This window comes from Gavia stellata, chromosome 4 (genome assembly GCF_030936135.1).
Source record: "Gavia stellata isolate bGavSte3 chromosome 4, bGavSte3.hap2, whole genome shotgun sequence".
Lineage (NCBI taxonomy): Eukaryota > Metazoa > Chordata > Aves > Gaviiformes > Gaviidae > Gavia > Gavia stellata.
Window position 1 is genome coordinate 5,105,110 of NC_082597.1, and position 21,200 is coordinate 5,126,309.

At 46.6% G+C, this 21,200-nt stretch overlaps 1 protein-coding gene across 1 annotated transcript in view; it reads left to right on the forward strand.

Annotated features, from left to right (window-relative positions):
• LOC104250438 (store-operated calcium entry regulator STIMATE) overlaps positions 1-21,200 on the forward strand; it is a 36,368-nt gene that overhangs the window by 4,700 nt on the left and 10,468 nt on the right. Inside the window, 3 exon segments of the mRNA XM_059816926.1 lie at positions 9,182-9,230; positions 10,148-10,243; positions 12,217-12,338. Coding sequence (XP_059672909.1) covers positions 9,182-9,230; positions 10,148-10,243; positions 12,217-12,338 — 267 coding nt within the window.

The window sequence follows — 21,200 nt, forward strand, 5'->3', positions numbered from 1 at the left end:
TCCGTGTCAGGGAAGAGAAGAAATAAATGGTAGAGCACTCGATCTGTCCAGACTTCCACTCTGTTTTGAAACAAATTTGCCCAGGGCACGAGAGCACTGCAGGCTTACTGTGCCCAAGACAGGCTCCACTGACTTTGCGTTTGTGTTAGAGGAAGCGTAACTCTGTTTGATTTTGATTATTCACACACGTGTACATTTAAATGGGAACTTCACTACTGCAAATGCTTTTACCTCTAGGGGAAAACAAAACCACAAAGGTTAACTGTGTCTCTGGAGGTGCAAAGCACGGGGCTTTGTGGACTGTGGTAGTCAATTTACATGTAAGTTTGAGGGTTAAGCAAAAAGCTGCATATGGCAGGACTCTTAAGATGTCTTTCTTCTGCTTCAGTACATCTGAAAACTGGCTAAGCTTGAAAATGCACATTGCACTTCGTAAGCTGGAAGGTCTGTGCAGCACTTGATGCGCTTCATTAAGCTGAACGCAGCTTTCTCCAAAGCTTTTGAATTTCAGCTGTTGATTATGTTGACCCCTTCTGGAAGTCACCTTTTGAAAAGCTCAACTGCGTGCTAAGTGAAGATTGTGAGGTTCCTGGTTTCTGAAGGAACAAATGGGTTGGGTGAGCTGAGAAATGAGCTGGCAAACTAGAGCTGCATGAGAAGTTATCGGTAACCCAAGGGCTGCGAATCTTGCTGAATTGGTTCTGCATCACGTGGTGAACAGTTGATACTGTAGGTGACTTCTAACTGTACAAGAAACTTTACAGGGAAACTAGTCTTCTGTAATCAAGGGATGGAGCAAGTAAAGTTTTTTGGGAGGAGTCTGTTAAACTTCCAGCTGTCTCTTTTTTTAACAGCATTTATGAGAAAACTGTATGGCAGACAGACTTGAACAATAACTACCAGCCCAGTTGCATCACTTCATTCTTCATGTGTTGTCCTCTTAATGATCTCAAATCTTATGGTCTTAAGATACAGTGTTCCCTGTTAAAACCCATTTTTCCAGGGAGTGACCTGAAATGTAGTGCTGCTTTATATGGAGTCACTACTGCCTCCCCCAGGACAGAGTTAAATAAAACACTCTGTGTTTGAGCTGGAGCCCAGTCCGGGTCTCCTATAAGACCTATTGTGTCATCAAATAATATGCCCCGTTCTCAATGTGCAAACCATGACTAATGCTTGTTATCTCAAAGCTATGGTTTATGACCACCTGGCACTTGGCTGTAATGACAGCTGTAAAAATCTGCATAGAAATAAGACGGACAGGGCAGAGCTTAAAACTGAGAACCATACCAAATTATTGCGTGGCATTTGCTTGGGCAGTTTATGTGCCCAGATAGGATGAGTGCCCCAGCTGAGACTCTTGGTATGTCTCTGTAGGGTGGATGATGGGGAGGTGATGCTGCTCTGTGGGTTCCAGAGCTTTCCCTGCATTGGACCTGCAGATGACTCTCTGCATTTGTGTGGGGAATAGGAAAAGATGGGCTAAACAACATCGGCAACTACAGAAGAAAGGGGAGAGGAGCAGCTGTTAGGTGGGATCTCGGGGAGGAAAGATGTCCAAGTCTCCTCCTCTTTTTTTTTAATTAGGAAAAAGCAGAACTATTGCTGCTTCTTGTGTTCCACCTGCATCAGCCTGGGAGCTCCAGTGTGCAGCACCATGCAGGACTTTGCACAGGGCCATCGCTCCAGCAGCAGCTTCCTGAGTGCCTGCTGTCCGTGCACACTCCTCTTGCAAGTCAGAGCACCCTAACCCAGAATAAACTTTTCTTATCTGAAAGATGCTGTAGAGTAGCCCAGCAATAGTTGGATATCTTCAGTAGGAGCTAGTTCAATATATATACTTCCCTGCTGCCTTATGTCTTGCAGACCCAGAGATAACCTAGAACATATCTTCCATTCCTATTACTTCCTTAAAGTGTCCCCTCTGCCAGTTTTGCTACAGGCGCTTATGTTCTTGAAGCATTGGTACAAGGGTATTTGGGAAGGAATGACTAAATACATCCTCTAGCCTGCAGTGGATGTAAGTCAGTAGCAATCTGTCTCCGTAAACCACTGATAGGACTTTTGCTGCTCCCTGAACCGATGGAGGGTATATGCTTTGAGCCTTTCCAGCTCGGGCCCATGCTTATCTCGCAAGCAGCGTGTTGGCTGCTCTCTGCAAACAGTGGCTGCTGCTTCCTCCCATTGTGTCTCGGGTCGAGCTCTCTGAGTAGCTGCATGCTCAGGCTAAGAATAGTGCAGACCCCAGGGTTTTGGCCTCCGTATCCTGCGTGTTGGCTTCTTTCCTGCCAGGGGCTTGGAAAAAGCCTGGGAAAGGGTGTGCCTTTCAAAATAGGTTGAAATGTGTTATTGGAGACTATACTGCCTATAAATAACACGGAGGTTGGGCAGGGGGAGAGCTTCTGTTTCCTCCCTGGTACAGTACTTCTGAGTCCTCTTCGGCAAAGGCCAGAAATAAAATCCTGACCCTCTTGCTAGTGCAATGTTGCCCCAGAGATGGCCCCTTCTCTTAAAAGCAGGTGACAGCGTAACCAGTTATGGGCATTGCAGCCTTTACTTTTGGTGGACCGCTCACAATTTAAGTGTATTAACGCTGCAGCACTTTCTCTGAGTGCTTCTAATATCAGGTTCATCTTCAGTATTCATCCTCCAGGGCCTGTTGCTGAGCTCGGTGGGGTCGGTAAATCAAGTGTCTCCAGTAAATCAAATCCTAAAAGCTTTCTCTGTTGAGTTGACATCTCCCTTCCAAACCTCAACTTTTGAATCCTTTGGTTGATTGCAGTAAGATTTGTCAAGGGGATGGTCTGACTCTCAGCCAAGCATACCTAATCTTCTCCTAGGGAAATGTTTTCCCCCCTCTAATTTTGCCCAAACCTGACTTAGTAGTCTGTTTTGCTAATCAGCAGCTAGTTGCTACCGCAGCTAATTCTGCCTAAATTAGGGGTTTTATTTCCAAGAGGGGTAAAAGGCGCCTGTGCTGATGCACACATCTGCAGCAGAGCTGTCTGAATGCAGTGTGGGGTCAATGGGGGATGTGGGGAGGACAGTACACGCAGGAGTGCCCCACCATGAATGGAGTGAGGAACAGCACGAAGGGCCTGGGGGGTTGCTGCTGTCCTTGTCTTACTTGATTATCATAATCAGAGAATTTGTTTAAAAACAAAAGTAGACTGTGGGACAGCATTGCTGCAGACTCGAGTAACTTCAGGGAGCTGTATGTGTCTAGGGCAGGCAAAGCTGTCCCCTTTCTACTGCATCAGGAAAACACTGTAATGAATGTCTACCTCTTCTTGCTCTGAAAAAAAGAGTGAGGATAGCTGTCATTGAGCTTTTATCTTCCAGTTTTCTGACTATTTACAGATCTATAATGAAAGACTCTCTTCCAAAACATTTTTTTTACGTTTCACAGGTTCTTATTCAGATGTCCAACTTCCACCTAGCCTGGTGGCCCTCAGGGATTTTCAAGTGTATATAATCCTTATTGTCCTTGACTGAAGAGGAAGGGCCTGGGAGTATTTTGTTTCCTGCCCTGCCCTTTCTCAGGCATGGGCAGGGTATGTCTCTCAAATTGTCACTCATCTTCCTTCCCTTTTGTTTAACTTCATGGCTTTTTGTCTGCAGTAACTGGAGCCAAGCAGGGAGAGAGTGGTAACTTATGAGGACACCAACTCAAGAATGCAGGCTGTCATCTCAGTGATGCTTTATGCCTATTTAATGGGATAGACCTGGGCCCCCTTCTCATGACTCTTCTAGGAGCATCTTCCCATCTGCCCAGCCTTTTCCTGAGATGCTTTGGACCATGTGGCAAGCCTAAATGGTCACACAGCACTTCACCTCCACACTGCCGCAGGGCTGTGCGCCTTGGAGCAGCCTGTATGCCTCAGGTTGGGACTCCATGATGCTTCCTTTTGTTGTTCTTGAGGACTGTCCTTGCATTGCCTTCAGAAAGGCTTCATTTCTACAGTGTGAACTATTTTTACTGTTGACATCCACCTACTTTACTGTAAATTGAAATGGGATAATTCAGGATCAGATGGAAATAGGTGCAGTGCAGGGTTGGGTCCTGCAGGAAGACTCTGGACAAGCAGTCTCCATCTTCTTCCGTTTAGCAGCTTGTTTTTTCATGGTGGTTGTTGTAGCGTCCTGCTCTGTTACAGGGACCCTCAGCCACGAACGTGGTGTGTTCAGCTTTATTTCACCCATCATCTCCTATCAACCTGTGGTGTCTCTGCAGCAGCAGTATGCACCGCTGGGTGGTTTTGTGCTGTCAGAGAGGTGGTTGACTTGACACAACTCCCAAATTTGCTGCTCTTCAAAGCACAAGTAGCTCTGCTCTGTGATAAAAGGGGCAACTCGGTAGGCCATCGAGACTAGCTAGGACTCACCTTAAACAAGCTGCAAACATCCAGACTTTACACCACCGGTCGAAATGTGAGTTGAGGCTGATTTCTCAAGCTTCCCTGCTTGAAGTCAACCCTGGAGCAATTGTTCCCAACCTGCATTCAGCTTTGAGGTTCATTGCTTTCTTTTAGACTTCAAAGATTTGTCTGAAAGCTTGCCTGTTTCCACTGGTGTTTTCTTCCCCTTAGAAAGATTTGGGAGGAGGGGAGGAATCTAAAGGTTCATGCGAATTTTCCTTGCTTCACACGTTACTAGGACTAGTTTCTTGTTTAGCGATGACATGAAGAGGCACAAAGTGAGATCGGGAGTCCTTACTGTGTGTGTATAGCATGTTTGCAAAGACTTAAAAAAGCAGTGACTAGCATGTGGGTCTGTGAGGAACCAGCATGCCAGACAGCTGGGGGACCTGTGCTTTCCTGGCCTGGGGTGTTGTCCAGACTGCTGCCCTGACTAGGCTTGCAGGTATCTGACAGTTTGGGAAGATCACTTGGCTATAGAGATGTGTGGTAACATTGCTTCCTTGCAAGAGCCAGCTCGCTTTACAAATGGACAAAGCTGAGAAGGGAAGCAGAGTTAAAATAATCAATGCAGTGGCTGGTAGCACTGTTGGGAAGACAAATGTCTATTGTCTTCTGCTGTAGGCCCAACACACGCTAGTCTCATTTTTAATCTAGTTGGGGGCTCTCTCCCATCTTGTGCAGCTCTGTGTGCACTAAACTAGATTTTTAATTGGTTATAGGTGCTAGAACTTAAATATCACATTTCTTGTTTGCTTGATGCATACATAAGCATGCACAACTTTTCTTGAAGTAGATTTTAATGGTGGACTGATCTGTCTGAGCCATGGTAGCAAACCCATGGCTACAGCCGGTGGAAAAATGGGTTGACCCCAGTGAGTGGAGACCCATTATGATAATAGCAAAGGAGACTTTAGCCCTTCTCCAACTCCTGCCAGCTGAGCCTGTTGCTGTGCATGCCATGGCTTGGCTTTCTGCAGGGCTTGGAAGAGGAGAGGGACACTTTGCAGCTGCTACTCAGCCTGTTGCTTCAGAGCCCTACTGTGCTCCCAAAACACAAAAGAAGCAGTGCTGCTTCAAAGAGGACTTCATCAGCTCCTTGAGTTTTCAAAGACCTTGGCGCTTCTTTTATGTGGATTTAGCATTGCCCCTAACCTCTGGGTCACAGCTACCAAACAACTCTGCTGCCTGTTTAAGCTCTGGTAATCTTGGCTGGATTTCTGGTTTAATTTGGAGACAGCCGGCTGCAGCTCAGCACAGTAAATGCCCTATTAAGCAGTTAATTATTTCTCTATAATACTAGCTTTTATCTTTAATACAACAGTTTTACTGTCTCTGATAATTACACAGTCTCAGATAACTCTCTTAAATCTAATGAGGCATGACAAGCTGTGTTCAACAAGGCACCACACCATTAACTTCTTACCTCTTACTTGTCATCTTATCACACTGAATTACTGTATTTCTAGCCTGAGTGGCTGTGGATACATAACGTGTCACTTCACATTAAGACAATAATGAAAATCATCCCTGGCGCTCTCGTGGTCAGGCTAGTGGTCAGCTGGCTGGCCTGGTGGCCTGCAGACCCCTCCAACAGCTTCTCTGCAGCGTCGTGCTCTTTGCCCCATGAGCTGAGCAAGCATATTAGGTTTGGTTTGAACACTTCTGGCCACTCGAACAGCTTGGTTGGTCCATGGGTCCCTTGCTTGTAGGTGGGTGAAATGCAAATGGCCCTTTGAAGGGCATCAGTGATGATAGACCTTGTTTGTGCTGATGGAAGTCATTGCTGCAGGGATGTCTCGTGGTGGGATTCAGCTGGATAAGGGAAACCAGGCATTTTTTTGGGGACAAGGATAGGACACAAACTGCTGCAGCAATGCCTGGCATAACTTGACATGACTGCTGCTTCGTTACTCGTTAATGGCGATAGCGGATCAGGTCACTGGAGTGCTGGTTTTCTGTGGATTTGAGTGGCACTGAAAACCCTGCACATGCCTGACCGAAGTCCTGGGGTTGGGGGGGATCATCTTTTCATATATCGCCCCGTCACCTTGCCAGTAAAAGAAGTACAAAGTGGTACTTCCGAGATGTCAAGGCTCCTGGCAGGGAAGTTCCTGCATCCTTCCAGGCTGGACCAGGAAGGCATTTCCCAGGGGGATGAGCCCAGGCTGTCCCTTGGGGCAGATGGTAGGGCTCCAGCTGGCAGGCTGAGTGCTCAAGTACAGCTGGACCGAGCAGATCAGTTATTTACTGTCTAGATGCAGAGCAGCAAAGAGCCCTTTCTTTGGAAATCGGCTGTATCCAGCTAATGTTTTGGTGCTTCTTCCCCGCCTTTACTGAGCCTGCTGCTGACTCTGCTTTTGGAGGTGGGTTTGCCTTCTGGTCCGTGGAGCTTGTGCGACTTGTGCTGTCAAACCTGTCTATTTCCCCACCGAGCAGGGGAGGAAAAAGCCTTCTTTCAGCTTATAACCTGAGTCATTCAGATTCCCTGTGGGTATTTTACAGGATGCCCATGGGACCAGCTACTGTGGTGTGCCTGGATCAGATCAGTTCCTGGCTCCGAAAGGGCAGTTTTTACCTGGACACAAGCTGTTAGCTTCTCTGCAGTTTCATTAACTGACAGACTAACCAGTGGGTGGAATGGAAATCTTCATGTCCCCAAGTTGCCCTGTGAAGCATCCTCATGTGCCAAGATCTCTCAGCAGTGAGAAAAGTCCCTTTGGTTGTAAATTTGAAGGCAGGGGCTGATTACATGTAGCTGGGGGGTATGAAGAAATGATAGCTGTGACCAGTGGGATGGTGCGTGTCTGTTCTGGCTTTTGGTTGCTTTTTAAAGGAGCAGAGTAGGCTACAGGGCTCCCAAGGGTGAAGACTTAGTGATGATAAAATAGATTAACTGATGGTCTGGTTTGGGCTTCTGCAGTCTGCGTACACTTCAGTACTCATTGCAGTGATCTACATGGTATCAGGCACACCTGGAAGGCGCAGAAGGATTTGGTGATTGACACTTAATATACACGCTTGGGATGGTTTCTCTAACAGGATTGTACATTGCATACTCGCATGTCCTACTGCTTTCAGGCTCCTGGTTTCACTAGATGGCACTACCAAGCAGCCGCTCCGGGCTGTCAGGAGTTAGAGAGGATGCACTGAATTATTATTTTTTCCATTTCCCTCAAAAAAATGTCACAGCTCATTATTTTTTAACTCTGAATCCTGTTCAAGCTGGCAGCGTGTTTGGGAGCCGATTGTGGCAAACTTAACCTCCCGTCCATCTTGAGCTCATTAGCACTGGTGAGGAGGAGAATGGTTCCAAAAGCCGAGGCGAGGTCGGGGATCTGCACCCTCTGTGTCTGCCTGAGGTTTCAAGGCAGTGTACTTGGGGCAGCAGCTCAAATAATGATGCTTCTAGCTCTAGATGTAGCTGTTAGCAACTGTGCCACAAAGCAAGAGATTGCCACTGAATGCCCTTTGCTTTTGTGACTGGGTTTTTTTTTCTTCTAATTTATAAATCTAATGTAGTGGAAAAGCCTCTTCCAGGTCTGCTTGTTGCAGCGCATTGGTACCTGTGGGTTTAAAGGGAGAAGAGCTGACCTGGTAGCTGGTACTTTCTAAAATGGGCTCCTAGCTGGAGTGACAGCAAAACAGTCAAAAATGACTTGTGTGGGATGTACTTTTTCATTAGCAGCTCCTATTCACCCATGTAAAAGTTGGTTGAACCCAAGGAGAGCATCAAATCTCTGACAAACTAATTGGGACCCTTTGAGATGCTTCTGCAATGCTCAGATCCGCCTCTGAGCAAAACTAGGTAAAAATCCAAATTGCTGTTGTCTTCAGGCTGTCACAGGAGAGAGCTCAGAGCAGCAACTGCGACAGGCCGCACTGGAAGGCTCCTTAGCGGAAGGAGAGACCTGAAGGGCTGCAAGGAACAAACTCATCCATGGCCAGAGGGACTTTAAATAAAGAATCATAGAATAGTTTGGATTGGAAAGGACCTTTTAAAGGTCATCTAGTCAAACCCTCCTGTGATGAACAGGGACATCTTCAAGTAATTAGATTGCTCAGAGCCCCGACCAACCTGACCATGAATGTTTTCAAGGAAGGAAGAGTTCCTTCAAATATCCTTTTCAGGGCATGTGGTCGGTGGTACTGAAACCATGTGTCTCAGACTACTGCTCCACAGCGGTAGCCAGTGGGCATACAAAATGTTGTGTGATGAAATAATGTTTTAATACTAGCTGGCACAAGCTTGGAGCTGTACCAGCTCACAGGGGTTTGGGGCTTGGCACTGGTACCTTTATGCTGGAGATGTGTGCAAGGTCTTGCTTCCTCGAAGGTCCTCTGGTCCTGTTAGCTGCAAGGAGGAGGTGGCTTTATTGCGCTGCTGTGACTCAAAAGCTTAATGGAGTCTTGGGCCATATTGTTTCACTGTCGCTACCATAATTTCAGTTTGCCTGGAAGACTTACCACAGCTGGAAGGTAGTGGTGAACCCTCCTTAGCTTCCCTCAGGTCACTTCTCATGGCATGAAAATGCTGCTGCTGAAGGATGCCAGAAGCACCCCCCTACCTCCCAAACACCTCTGCTGTTCATCCTTCTGACCTGTGGGTGCACGCGTTGCCTCTGGCGGGTCCTTTGGCTTTGCTCAGCTTTAGACTGGCAAATGCTGAGGGTCCTCCAGATTTATTTGACTGCTTTTGCATTGAAGATCAGCACAGACTGCACACGTGTATCAGTTAACAGAACCTCTCTATTTTTTTGCAGTAAAACGATTTAAGGAACCAAAGGAAGAGAGGCGTCCCTGGAGGATATGGTGAGACTTCTAATTTGGAGCTTGAAAAGACCATGTATATGTAATATTACTTTCTCTTATACTAACAATCTTCTAGGTCCTCTGAAAATCCCGCATGGTGTTTAGTCATTAAATGAAATGCTCTGCTGCCGCTTCCCAAAGAAACTTCCATAAAGTAGCTGGTGCTCCCTAGAAGTAAAATGCCCTGCCTAGCTCCTCTAGAAAAGCTTGTTTTTACTGTAGGTGACTGAACCAAGAGGTTATGGTCCTCTCCGATCTGCTGGCTTACCTGCACGTGGGCTGTCTCCCAGGCAGGGTCAAGTTTAGTTCTTAAATTCAATTAATCTCTTTGGTGTCCCCTGAGCCAGCTCAGGCATAGACCAGGCAACGCGTTTAGTGGTGTGTTGATGTAAGGTAGCTGGGTATTGCTGTCAGCTTCAGACACCTCTACAAAGCATCTCCGTATTGTAGGATTTACTGGCTGCCAAGAGGTGGGCGTATGGGTGGGCTCGGCAGCACAGCGCTACCAGCCAACCTTAGTGATGAAAAGCCTGCCAGTCTCCTCAGTTTGGCTCTTCCTTTAAAATAATTTGGGAATTCAATACAATTCCCTGTGGATGGGTGCAAAAATTGTAAGTAGCTGAATACCTTCCCTGCACCAACTGCTGGTTGGAGAAACTGAGGCTGGGCTGGGCACTGGAGGGTGCAGCTAAAACTCAGCAGCAGATCTGCAAGACTGTGCTGCTATGTGCTGAAGTGCGTTTTGGGGTTTTTTAAGTATTTGGAGTTGGCCAAACTGCCCTTTTTCACCACGTATAACTTCTTGAGCATCAGGAATGCATCTGGGAGGAAAGCAGATCCACGCAGCGCCTTCACTTAGGTAACTGCTGGGCTGCTGGTGCTCCAGGGCACAGATCTTTATGCCTTTTTTTCTCCAGGTTTTATGATACCTCCAAGCAAGCAATAGGTGCCCTCTTCATCCACTTTGCCAATATTTTTCTGTCGGATCTCACTGAAGAGGACCCTTGCTCTCTGTAAGTACACAAGGTGCTTGTATTCATGTCCTACGCTACAAAAGGATGAAGCAAGCCTGTTGGAAAACGTCATGTGCGGTGGAAACTGATCCATACTAGGTGGGAATAAACCATGCTGAGCTTATTTTCAGGGTCTGAGTGTTCTTCTGGTCTTTGCAGTCTGATGGAGATGAGGCAGTGCAACTGTGCTTTTCTGAGGATTAAAAGCACCTTGAAATACACTGGCAAAAAGCTGTAGTAAACACCGCAGCGGTGCCCCATGCAATTGCAACTGTTAAATGTGCCATTTGTTTGCACGCCAGACTTTGCAATTTGGCTGGTCTCAGAGCAGTACTGAGAATGCTTTCCTAACTGTGTGGGTGAAGGCCTTTGTCCAATGTAAGGATGGTTTTTTGGGTATTCAGTTGCACCTACTACGTGTATTCCTTTAGTCCTGTCTGGGGGCTTTCTAAGCTAGACTTCAGACTTAAGTAAAGGTGGCACTTCTACGTTCAGACCAGTCACTTTGCAGCTACAAATTTGGCTTCAGAATCAACTTTATCCTGTTTTGCGAAACTCCTCTAGGCTTCAAAATGCTGCTGAAAACCTTCTGGCCCATCTCCTTTAATATGTAAAAAGTGCTGCACCTTGATATGTTTCTTTAAACAGCCACAAGTTTGGCTGGGGCTAAATATAATGTCTAGAATGATTCATTGTTGTTGTTTTTTTTAAACAGACGCTGTTTTAAAATAAGCCCTTTCATGCTTATGCTGAGCCCTTCAGTTTTCTCTTAACGTATGTTTTACGTTTCCCTGTGCTGCCTGACTTGTCATCCTGAACCAGGCAGCTTAAAACTCTAAAGCCCCGTCCCTGGGCTTCAAGGCTCATATGCTACATGTCCTGCCCAGTATAAACCACCAGAGCCTCAATTTTGTGTCGGAGTACTCTGGCTTCAGCAGCTGGAAAGTGTAATAAGCTAGTCTGAGCCTTTGGATGTAGAAGAACTTAATGTCGTGTTTTCAAAATGGATATCAAAAGCAGATTGTTACTTTCAGTGTCTTTTATTCAGAGGCAGTATCAAGTTCTGGAAAAGGAAATGTTCATTCCTGTAGCTCTGTGCTTGGTATTTTCTCCACTCTGTAGAAATCTGGCAGAAAAATATTCCAGTAATGGAAAACTGGCCAGAAAACATTAGTCTGAGTGATATTTTTCTCTGGAGTTCATTAAAATACCAAGCTCTGGATTAGAGCTTGGACCCTGCAATCCCCAGAAGGTCCCTGCAGGTCTCCTGCTTCTGGCACTCTGTCCAGTGAGGCTTAAACATCCAAAGCTGCAGAGCAAACCCATTGGGCCCAAATCTCCTGGTGGGGATGGGTTCAGCTCCTGGATCTGCAGTGGGGACCCTGAACTGGAGGCTTTTGAGGACCGCAGGATGCCTCCTGTTGAGCTGGGGCTTGTTGCCTCTCCCAAGATCTTCTGCTTTTCAGCCTGTGTCTCTGCTCGTAGGAGCCACTTGCAGCTGCTCAGTGAAATGGACTTTCTGCCTCTTCTACTGCACAGTTTTCAGAGCAGCTGCGATGTCCAAGAGGCTTCCATTTTCTTGTACAAAATTCCAAAAAGGTTTGGTTCTGTTTCCCTGGAACTTGGGATTTCATCCTGTAAGAACAAAAGATGCTGCGAGTGGAAAGCCTCCCTTTTTGGAGTAACTCTTAAGCAAGGCTAGCCCAGGAAGTATTTAAAGCTGTATGAATAAATGAGCAATGCCACAGAGTTGGTGCAGCCTGCTCCCTTCTCTGCTGAACAGGCTTTTAAACTAAGAAGTTGCTGGTAAGGCTATAGGTAAATCCGATAAAAGAGGAAGGAGGTGAGCTTGGACTATTAAGTGGGGATTTTTGAAATCTTGGGGATTTTTTTATGGATTCCCATAATGAAATAAAAGATTTTGAATATGACTTAAGAACACAACTGAAACCTGACTTTTCCTCTGCTCTTAGCTACCTTATTAATTTCATCCTTGATGCCACACTGGGGATGCTGCTGATCTGGCTTGGCGTGAAGGTTGTCTCCTGGATCGTGCAGCACAAGAAGTACACGTACCTGGTCTTCGGAGAATATGGTAGGTGTCAACTGCTCTGCACAAAGGTGGCTTGTTTGCTGTCAGCTATGAATAAGGAGAAGAAAAGGGCAGAAACTACAGTTTGGGGATAAAACATGTGAGCAGCCTACTTCTGTTATCCCTTCTCCAAGGAGCTCACAGAGCATGGTAGTGATCAGCGTGTTAAATGCTGGGACATCACTAGGTCGCAGGTAACCCTGCCTGCTGCCTTGCTGAGGCTACTTGGGCATAGCAGGTTAGTGATGAAAGGTTGAACATTTCCTTGGGCGGATTTATACCCCAGGACATGCGTGTGATAAACTAAAGTGTTTGGGTGTGGTGGTGGTGATTTTTACGGGGTTCTTTTGGGTTTTTTTCCTAGCCTCTCAGTTCAAAACATGGAGTTGTTATTGTATTTGCCTTGAGCTGTAGTAGGCATCAGCAGGACACAGCCTGGCCCCAAAACTGAGTTCTCAAGTGACTTGTGGGGTTGGGTTTTTTGCCAGCTGATTTAAAAAAAAAAACCAAAAAAAACCCCAAAAACCAAAACAACCAAAACCACCTTAAGTATGCCCGAGTCTGGCCTCTCTGCTTTGATTCCTGCCTTGAGATGGAGAAAAAGTTTCAGAAAAGCTTTTCTCAGCCAGCCCCACTAGAGGGTAGCACTTCTCTTCAGAAAGAGCAGAGCCAGCTTCCAGGAGAGCAGTGCTTCTCCTTGGCTGTAGGCAAGGGAAATGTTAACCCTTTGCCTCTTTTATCTCATATCTAATATAAAGACGAATTCAGTCTTACTTCAGAAAATACATCCTGTTCATACCAATCACATTCCCACCTTTAAGACCTTAATCGTTAAGTTTATTCTGAAGGTAGTCTCACTCCTGTGTACTTTTAGTAGTTGGTCTGATATCTGAGGTGGTAAAACTTGGACCAAACTGGGATTAGTGTGGAGACCCCACTGCTTGTGAGCTCTTACACAGGCTCACGTTCAGCATGTCTAAATGGGTCATGGCACAGGATGAAGGGGATGGTTGGGTTTGTGAGACAGAAGAAGTGGCCTCAGACTGGGAATGAGAGAACAACAGATGGGTTGAAATGATGGGACGTGGCAGGGCTGGCTCTTCTCAAACTTGAGAGTAGCTTTAAAGGCTGCAGTGGTCTCCAGAGCAGGTTCAGCATCCTGACAGCATGCATTTGGTGGGGACTACCTTTTTTCCCCTAATGGCTCCTTTTCAAATTGCTGAGGAGCCAAGCACAGAGTGCTAAAGTAATACAGATGAGACAGTGGAGGAATCCAGATGTTCTTGGTTCAGGGACTCGCATTGTTCCCCTTTTGGGGACTCGAAGCCCAACCGCAGCCATCCCAGGGCACAGCTTCACGCGCCACGTCTGCAGTTGAGCAGAAGCAAGGAAGTGTTAAAGTGTATTGACAGCTTGCTTTAACTTTGCAGAGCAGTAATGAATGTCTGAGAGCAGTAATAAATGTCTGTTGAGCTGTGGCTGGCTTAGAATACAGAAACAGGTCATTCCTCTGAGGAAATCTTGCTTTCATTAATAAAAAAAAAAGTTTCTGCTGTTGCTTGAATTTAGCTCTTGACTTGAGGATTAAATATCTCATCCACCCAGCACTGCTCTTGGTGCAAGTCTCTGGCCAGAGTGACCACAATGGAAAAGTTAGGTAGGAGTCCAGTGGCATGTCCAATGCAATCCTGCTGCAGGGCTAGGGAAGCAAAACACTGCTACCTTCATCTCGGGTCTTAAGTAACTTCCAAAACAGCTTGGAAGATGCTACGAAACTTTGTACAGTTTGATACAGGCTCCAGAAATATGATTCATTTTCTGGTCTAATTGCTATACCAGACTTCATGTTGCTTTCCGCAATTCTCCTGAGGAGCAAAAGCATCTCTTGCAGTCCTGCGGAGGAGGAAGGGCAGGAAAGCACCAAATCCATATTGCAGACAGTGGTGAGTGCCATTGCTCCAACCATCAGGAAAGAACAGTTGTGTTTTTGTCCAGTGTAGACAGCACCCATCTACCTGCATGGTCTGTTGTAACTGTTTTCTTTCTGACCCTACAACTCCTGGTTGCATCCCTGCAAGTGATACAAACCACTGCAGTTATCCTCTGTATTGGGCTCCAGCAGTCCCTCCTGCTCTGCTGTTGGTATGCCTGTCTTCTCCCTGTGTGACTGCAATAGCTGCATTAATGGAGAAGCAAAGAAAAGGGAAGGGAAAGCACCTAAATTGATGCTGCTATGCTATGCATCCAGCTGTCCAGAACTGTTTAGAAAAATCAGTTACTTCTGTATTTCAAAAAAAAACAGGAGACACCCATTCTGAGATCAGCCTCTTTATGCCTGAGCTCTTAGCCAAAGTCTGCCACAGCCAGGAATGACCTGGTTTTTTAGCTGGTGGAAAGTCAAAGGCTCCTATATATGTTCCTCCATCTTTGCCCAACAGCTCTTGATTACTCTTTGGACTGCCTCTAAGCACAGGAAACTGCATTTTAAAAGGCTGCTGTCTCTTCTAAAGATGCTTGGCTCCTAAGATCAAAGATTGGAGGGGTTTATTCTTCATCTTGGTTCAAGTAGGCTTTGGAGAATGATGGTTGCCTTACACATACTCAAAGCTAACAAACTCCAACTGCTCTGTGCACCATTGCTCTAGCAGGGTGGCAGCAGGCCATGTCTATAGGTGCTTTCCCTGTAGGAGACTTCTGCAGGGAGGAGAACAAAGCAGAGTTTAAGCTGCAAAGGACTTGGGAGGTGGATACCCAAGGTCTTGGAGGTGCTGCTGGGTCTGTACAGACCGAGCAGGGGGGATGCTGGCTGGAGTCAGAGCAGGCAGGTGAAGCCTGGTTCAGCTTTATGCCCCCCCCTCCAAACTGCTCCAGCCCTCTTCTCCCTTCCCCATTCCCATGGCAATAAGCAGCTCCCTGGAGGGAACCTCTGGATGGCTGCAGTGTCCTGGAATTGTAGTTGTGTCTAATAACTCAAGTATTATTTTTAGAAATACTGGAATATTTCTTTTAGGTAAGCAGATGCTATGAATTTGCATTAAGAGATGCTTTCTGCAGTGTGCAAGTAAAATGCTGAAGAGGAGCATTAAGAAATGATGGGGAGAAAAAGAGGGTGTTCTTGCTTGAAAATGCCTCTCTGGACGCACATCTAGATGCTGACTTGTGTATGACTGTGGTTGTGGTCACTGCCTAGTCTAAGCTTGATGCTTTGTGCTCATTCACTGTCTGGAAATGGAAAGGCATGTTGCTTGGAGGCCTTTAAAGTCTGTTTAGTGGCCTGTTGAACTCTGCTGGTCAAATTTAGTTATAGGAGAATATGCTCTGTGCCAGCTGCTGAGTTTAACTGAGGACCTGTGTAGGCTGCTCTTGGCCCTGTTGTGGTATTGTACAAAATTTCCATAACAAATATTCCCACGTCCTAAAGCAGCCAAGGGAGCTGGCTGCTAATGCTTGAGGAAATACTGCTGAAAATAACTCTAACCTGAGGGGCTGTCCTGTCCTGAGCATGCTTGGCCTTTCCACCTCCAGGATCAGGGAGAAAAAGTAAGGAGAAGACTGAAGATCATCCTCAAATAGTGAAGTGTGTGGTCAGGTCCCCTGCTCTGAGCAGGGGTGCAAACCTTTGAACCCTCCTGGATCTGGCTGATAGCAGCAGTGTTTACCCCACTGCCATAGCATCACCTCCAGGGACCGAAGACCCAGACCAGTGGTGTGACACTGCAAACTGGGGACTGATTCCAGCTTGCTGGAACCAGTAAGTATTATTAAATATAAAAATATTATTAAATATATTTAAAGTACACTTTTAGTTCAGATTCCGAACATGGCAGAGAGGGTCTGGGATGTCCACTGGACCCACCTGGCTGCTCTGATGGGTCAGGTCCCAATCTCTGAAAACCTGTTCTTACCCTCAAAGTGAGCACTTCTGTGCATTCAGATGCTTTGCTAATATTTCTTGCCCTCCTCTGTACTTGGCACTGATAATTAGATCCATTGGGTTTGGAGGTACCATTTGAGTATCTCTTAAGAGGTTTTCATTGACTTTCTCTATCCCCACCATGTCACCTAGTACAACTTTCGGTGCTTTCAAATATTTGCTTCTCCTCAACCCCCTTGAACCGCTTTGGCTGTGGTTAAGCTTTTTTTTCCTACCTGCTCAGTGCGCACGCAGTCCCCAGAAGCCTGTGAATAAAGCTGTCTGGCAGTAACACGTGGGCTATGCTGACAGCTTGCTACATTAGACAGCCTGGATTAGAACTAATCCTGTTGTGTGGTAACAACTCAAATACCTCAAGCAGTGCTGCTTTTGCTCTGCGAGCAGTTGGGCTCCCATGCACAAGTGAAATATGTGAGATGTGTTTGTGCGAGGTTGCTGCAGGCACTAGTGCCCCTAGGTCTGCACCAAGGAAGTTTTGCTGATGGTGGGGATCACCGGCAATGCTGCTGGAGGAGAACAGTCCAAATGCAGCGTATGCATCCTTTGGCATGAAGGAGAATATTTATTTCTATCAGGGTGGGAGATGGCTATAAGAAGGTTTGAGCAAAGGGTGTTCATTAAGCTAAAAGGAGAGGTTGGTGGTAGAGTCTCTATGTAGACCTGAGATGTCCTGGCTTACCTTCCAGCTAGGACCAGGGACAAGAAACTGGAGGTGTTCAGAGGGAGCATGGTATGTGTAATCTCCTTACAGGTGTGATGTGGAGGCTGCAAAGATCCTTTGGACCTGTTCCCTATGCTCCTACAAGGAAAGGGAAGCTCTGAACACAGTAAAGAGGAGGGCATTTATTTTTTTTATTATTATTTTTTAGCTACCAGGTAGCAGATTGTTTGTTTTTTGCTGGCTGGCAATCTTGTGTGGCAGAAGCAGTCTCGTAGGCACTCACCTAGATTTACATAATGGAAACACTTCATAGAAGAATCCTCTCCCATCTGTGGAGCTGGGCAGCATTTGATCCCTTAAAGACATGAAGTTGCATCTGAGGATGCATCTGACCATCTTGCTGTAGGAAGCCAGCACCTAAATGAGGCGTGTGGTTAGCTGGGATCAGGTCAAGTTTTCCAGCCTTGTTTCCTAACTGTGGAAGGAGGAGATGTGGCCAATCTGCCCTATGGGCTTGTCCAGGGACCACACCAAAGGCTCCCTCTTCCCTGATGAGGTGCCCATAGATGGTGACTTGAATGTCACTGGCATCAGTCAAGAGTTAGATGAATTAGTGGTGAGTGAGACTTGGATGATGGCCACTCTGAGGTGGATTGGTGGTCCTTGGGTGACTTCAAACCTGCTGAGGTAAGTAGCAGCCAGCTGAGCTCCTTGATGAAGAGGAAACGAGCCACTGGCTATTTATAGGTGAAGTCATCCTTGCAGCCCTGTGGGCCATGCTGCTGTTCCATTTTCATCTTTGTCCTGAGTTATTTTGGTACAGAGCAGCCTCCTGTCCTTGGGAGACCAAGATGAAGTAAAAAGTAACTGTGGAAACACCCTCTGATCTTCCTGTCAGGGGATGGAAATTAAGTCCTGTCTAATTCTGTGCTCCAGGATGAAATCCTGTACAGAACCATCTCACCCCATAGTCTGAAAACAAAGCTCCGAATGGAAAAGGAGGAGGAAGAAGTTGCAAAACAATAGCAATTTTGAGCTGCTTAAGGTGATAGAGCAGATGGCCAAATCTGGCCTCTGCATAGGTCTGCAAGTCCGTTTCCATATCCTTCCACTGTCTACCTTGGACATGTAAGAAGTGCTGATGTCCCTCTAACTGTGGAGGAGATGCACAGCATCTTCTGTAGGTGACACAGAAAAGACCAGAGCGAGAAATATGAGTATTTGAAGATCCATGCTGTGATGGAGGCACCTTTGACAAGGTGGGATGTGCTGTGTAGTAAGGGGTGCGGGTCTGTCCTGCTTGGAAGTGCAGGCTTGCTGGACCGCTTGCATGTGCCCTGTACACTTGGCCAGTGAAGCTGGCCTAACTGGGACAGACCTCTGGTCTCAGAAGTGGGATTCCCTAGGTGGGATCTTGCAGTTGCACAGTAAAAACTGTTCTCTAGCAAAGGGAGAAAAGGTTTTCCTTTTCCGAAGGTTGTCAAACCTCAAGAAAGCCATCAAATTGCTCTTGAGTTTTCTTGCGAACTGAAAGTGAAGGGAAAATTTTTTGGGTGAGGAGCTGTTAACCTTGGAGATGTGGGCAAGTCCATGCCTAGGGTGGGTTAAGAAACAGGTTGTCTCTTGCAGTGTCTGTGTGTCAACCTGGTTAGCCGAAACCTGGCTAGGGCTGTCTAGTGTACCGTATGCAAAACTAAGAACCATAGCCCGCTGCTTGTGATGATAAACGGTAGTTGACCTCCTATCCCCAAAAGGGTGTGAGGGGCCAGGTGTTTGGGAGATATCTCAAACTTGCTGCTGCTTTTTGGGCAAGCTGAGATAACAGAGGGAAGTTCCACAAATGCCATCGTGACTTCGGCGCGGAAGAGCCGACTTGCAAAGGGTGCTGTGGCTGTTAGTCCTGCCTCCCCACGGGGGACGGAGCACAGCTGACAACACAGAGCAAAAGGGAAAGAGTTCAAATGCAGGAAGGACATGATGATATGTTTGTTTTCCTGTTTTGTTTGTACTCGGAGCTCTGATAGGTGACGGTAACCTGGGGTTTGTAGGAGAATTGGTCAGTCTTGGGGTATGGGGCAAAAAGCCCCACTATACTTAACCTGTGCCAAAGACAACTAGGCACCCAAGGCTATCGGGAGAGGCTGTCCATGCTTCAGGAGGATCAAAGCCTCTCTGACACTGGCCTTTAGTTGCCAGCTGCCTATAACACTGCTCCAGTCTCCTCCACAGACCACCCATTAAGCTGTTGCCTGCCAGGGAGCGAAGACGTGGGCTTTCTGAAATTCTCTGCAGGCTCTGCTGCTTTTGCACTCACATGTAACCTTCCTGGCTCCCTGTTCCTTCCCCCCCATGCAGTTGCCTGCCGGTCTGGTGCTCTCTGCTTGCTGTCCTCCCAGCTCAGCAGCCTCTCTGCACCCCTGCCCTCCCAGTCCTTCCCTCTCCCCTCCTTTGCTTCCTTCTCTATCATGGCTTGAGCAATTAAAAAGCTGGGGTGCAAGGTGATCACTCTGAGGTCTCTGGCATGGAGACACTAGCTGGATGCCTCTGCTTAGCCGTAGCTTTGCAATGAGGCAAATGTTTTGGTACTTTGCTAACAAATGACAGAATAAGGACAAATATATATGCAAACCTGTTTTGCCCTAGAGCTGGGCTTGGTTGGAACCAGCTCTTACCAAATCCTGGTATGTGCTGCTGGTCTCTGTGGTTGGAGGTTTCCATAGCGGTTTGGATAAATGTGCTTTTGCAAACTGCTGGTGTTGTCTTCCCTTGCACGTCTCGACAGTGTTGTGCTGAGAAAAGTGGGGCAGAGCTCCCAGTCTGCTGCCATCCAACGTGTTGAGCATCAGCATCTCGCATTGCTTGGGTTCTTTTGCACAGATGCAATTCCAAATTCCGGCCCGATTATGCTGGAAACAAGTGTTGCCAGGGGTTATCTTTATATTCAGGTGGTAAGAGGAAATGCTGCAGCTTTCCTAAGTCAGATACTGTAGCTCAGTTTTGCAGAGCTGAGGTATTCTGATGAGCCTGGGAAGTTGATAACCAGCTGGCAGGGTGCTTACAGAGGGCTGAAGTAAGCACATGTAATAGATATGGTACCATTATCGTTGTTAACAATACAAATATGCTTTTACTTATTACATGGTGAGTACCCCATTGGAAACATTCATATTTAATTGGCATTGATTCTTTTTGAATGAATTGCTCTAAAACCTGGGGCAATGGAGCCCCTATCTCTTGCTCAGACAGCGAGTATCACATAACCAGCTGTTCATCAGCGAAAAAATTAATTCTGTTTAGGACTGAAAATTTATGCTTCTTGTATTGCAAACGGTGAGCAGAAGCTTTCAGATTATTGCTAACAACTGGGTGGGTAAGGTTTGATGGGGAGCAAATTGCAATGTCTTTAATGATGAATTTATTTTTATTTTTTTATAGAGGAGTGTGCAGGATACTGTGCAGGTCCTTATATAGAGGAGGGTCAGTCCAGCAGTATCTTGTCTTGGGGATTGCTGTTGGGATTAGCTTTAATTCAGAAGGGATTATCAGTCTGCCATTCTGGTCAAAATGCTCCTGGATTTTGTGAGCTACTCCTACAAGGCTCCTATCCACTGGAAGGGTGAGGGAAAAGTCAGGGGGACGCATCTCTGCAGACTTTTCAAGGTTTACGGAGGTGAAGAGAAATTAAATCTCTGGTACCTTGAGAAAAGGGTACCAGAGAAGGGGCAAACCAAATCACTGATGCCCCAAAGCAACACATGCTTGTAAGGAACCATTTGAGTAGGATGCTGAGATTTCTGAGCTTTTAAGCTTTCCCTATGTAAAGGATTTTAGTGGTCTGTGCTTTGAGGAGATGGGATGCTTGCCCCCTTGCACAAGCGGGACTTCCTCCCCTCAAATCCATCTCAAAGTAGCTCAATACCATGGGGAGGATACTGGCAGTGCCCATCAGCGGCTGAAGGAGAGGATAAACATGCAATCGCCAAGGCTGTGTATCTTTTGCCCCAAGTGGAGGAAAGCATATTTGTTACCCAAACCAAGATTCATAAAAGTTGATCCAGACTCCTTAGAGCTATCAAGAATGGCTTTGCCGTTAAGCACTTGTGATACTACTGGGCTGTGGCCCTTGAGAGGTCAGGATTGTGTGCGGCTGCTGGATAAACATGGGGCATTTCAGCTCTTCAGGCAGAGTCAGAGCTCTATCTCCCCCCTTTTACAGAGGCTGACTGCCTGCCTTGTAGGACTTTTGCTCCAGCAAAGCCGTTGATTTCAG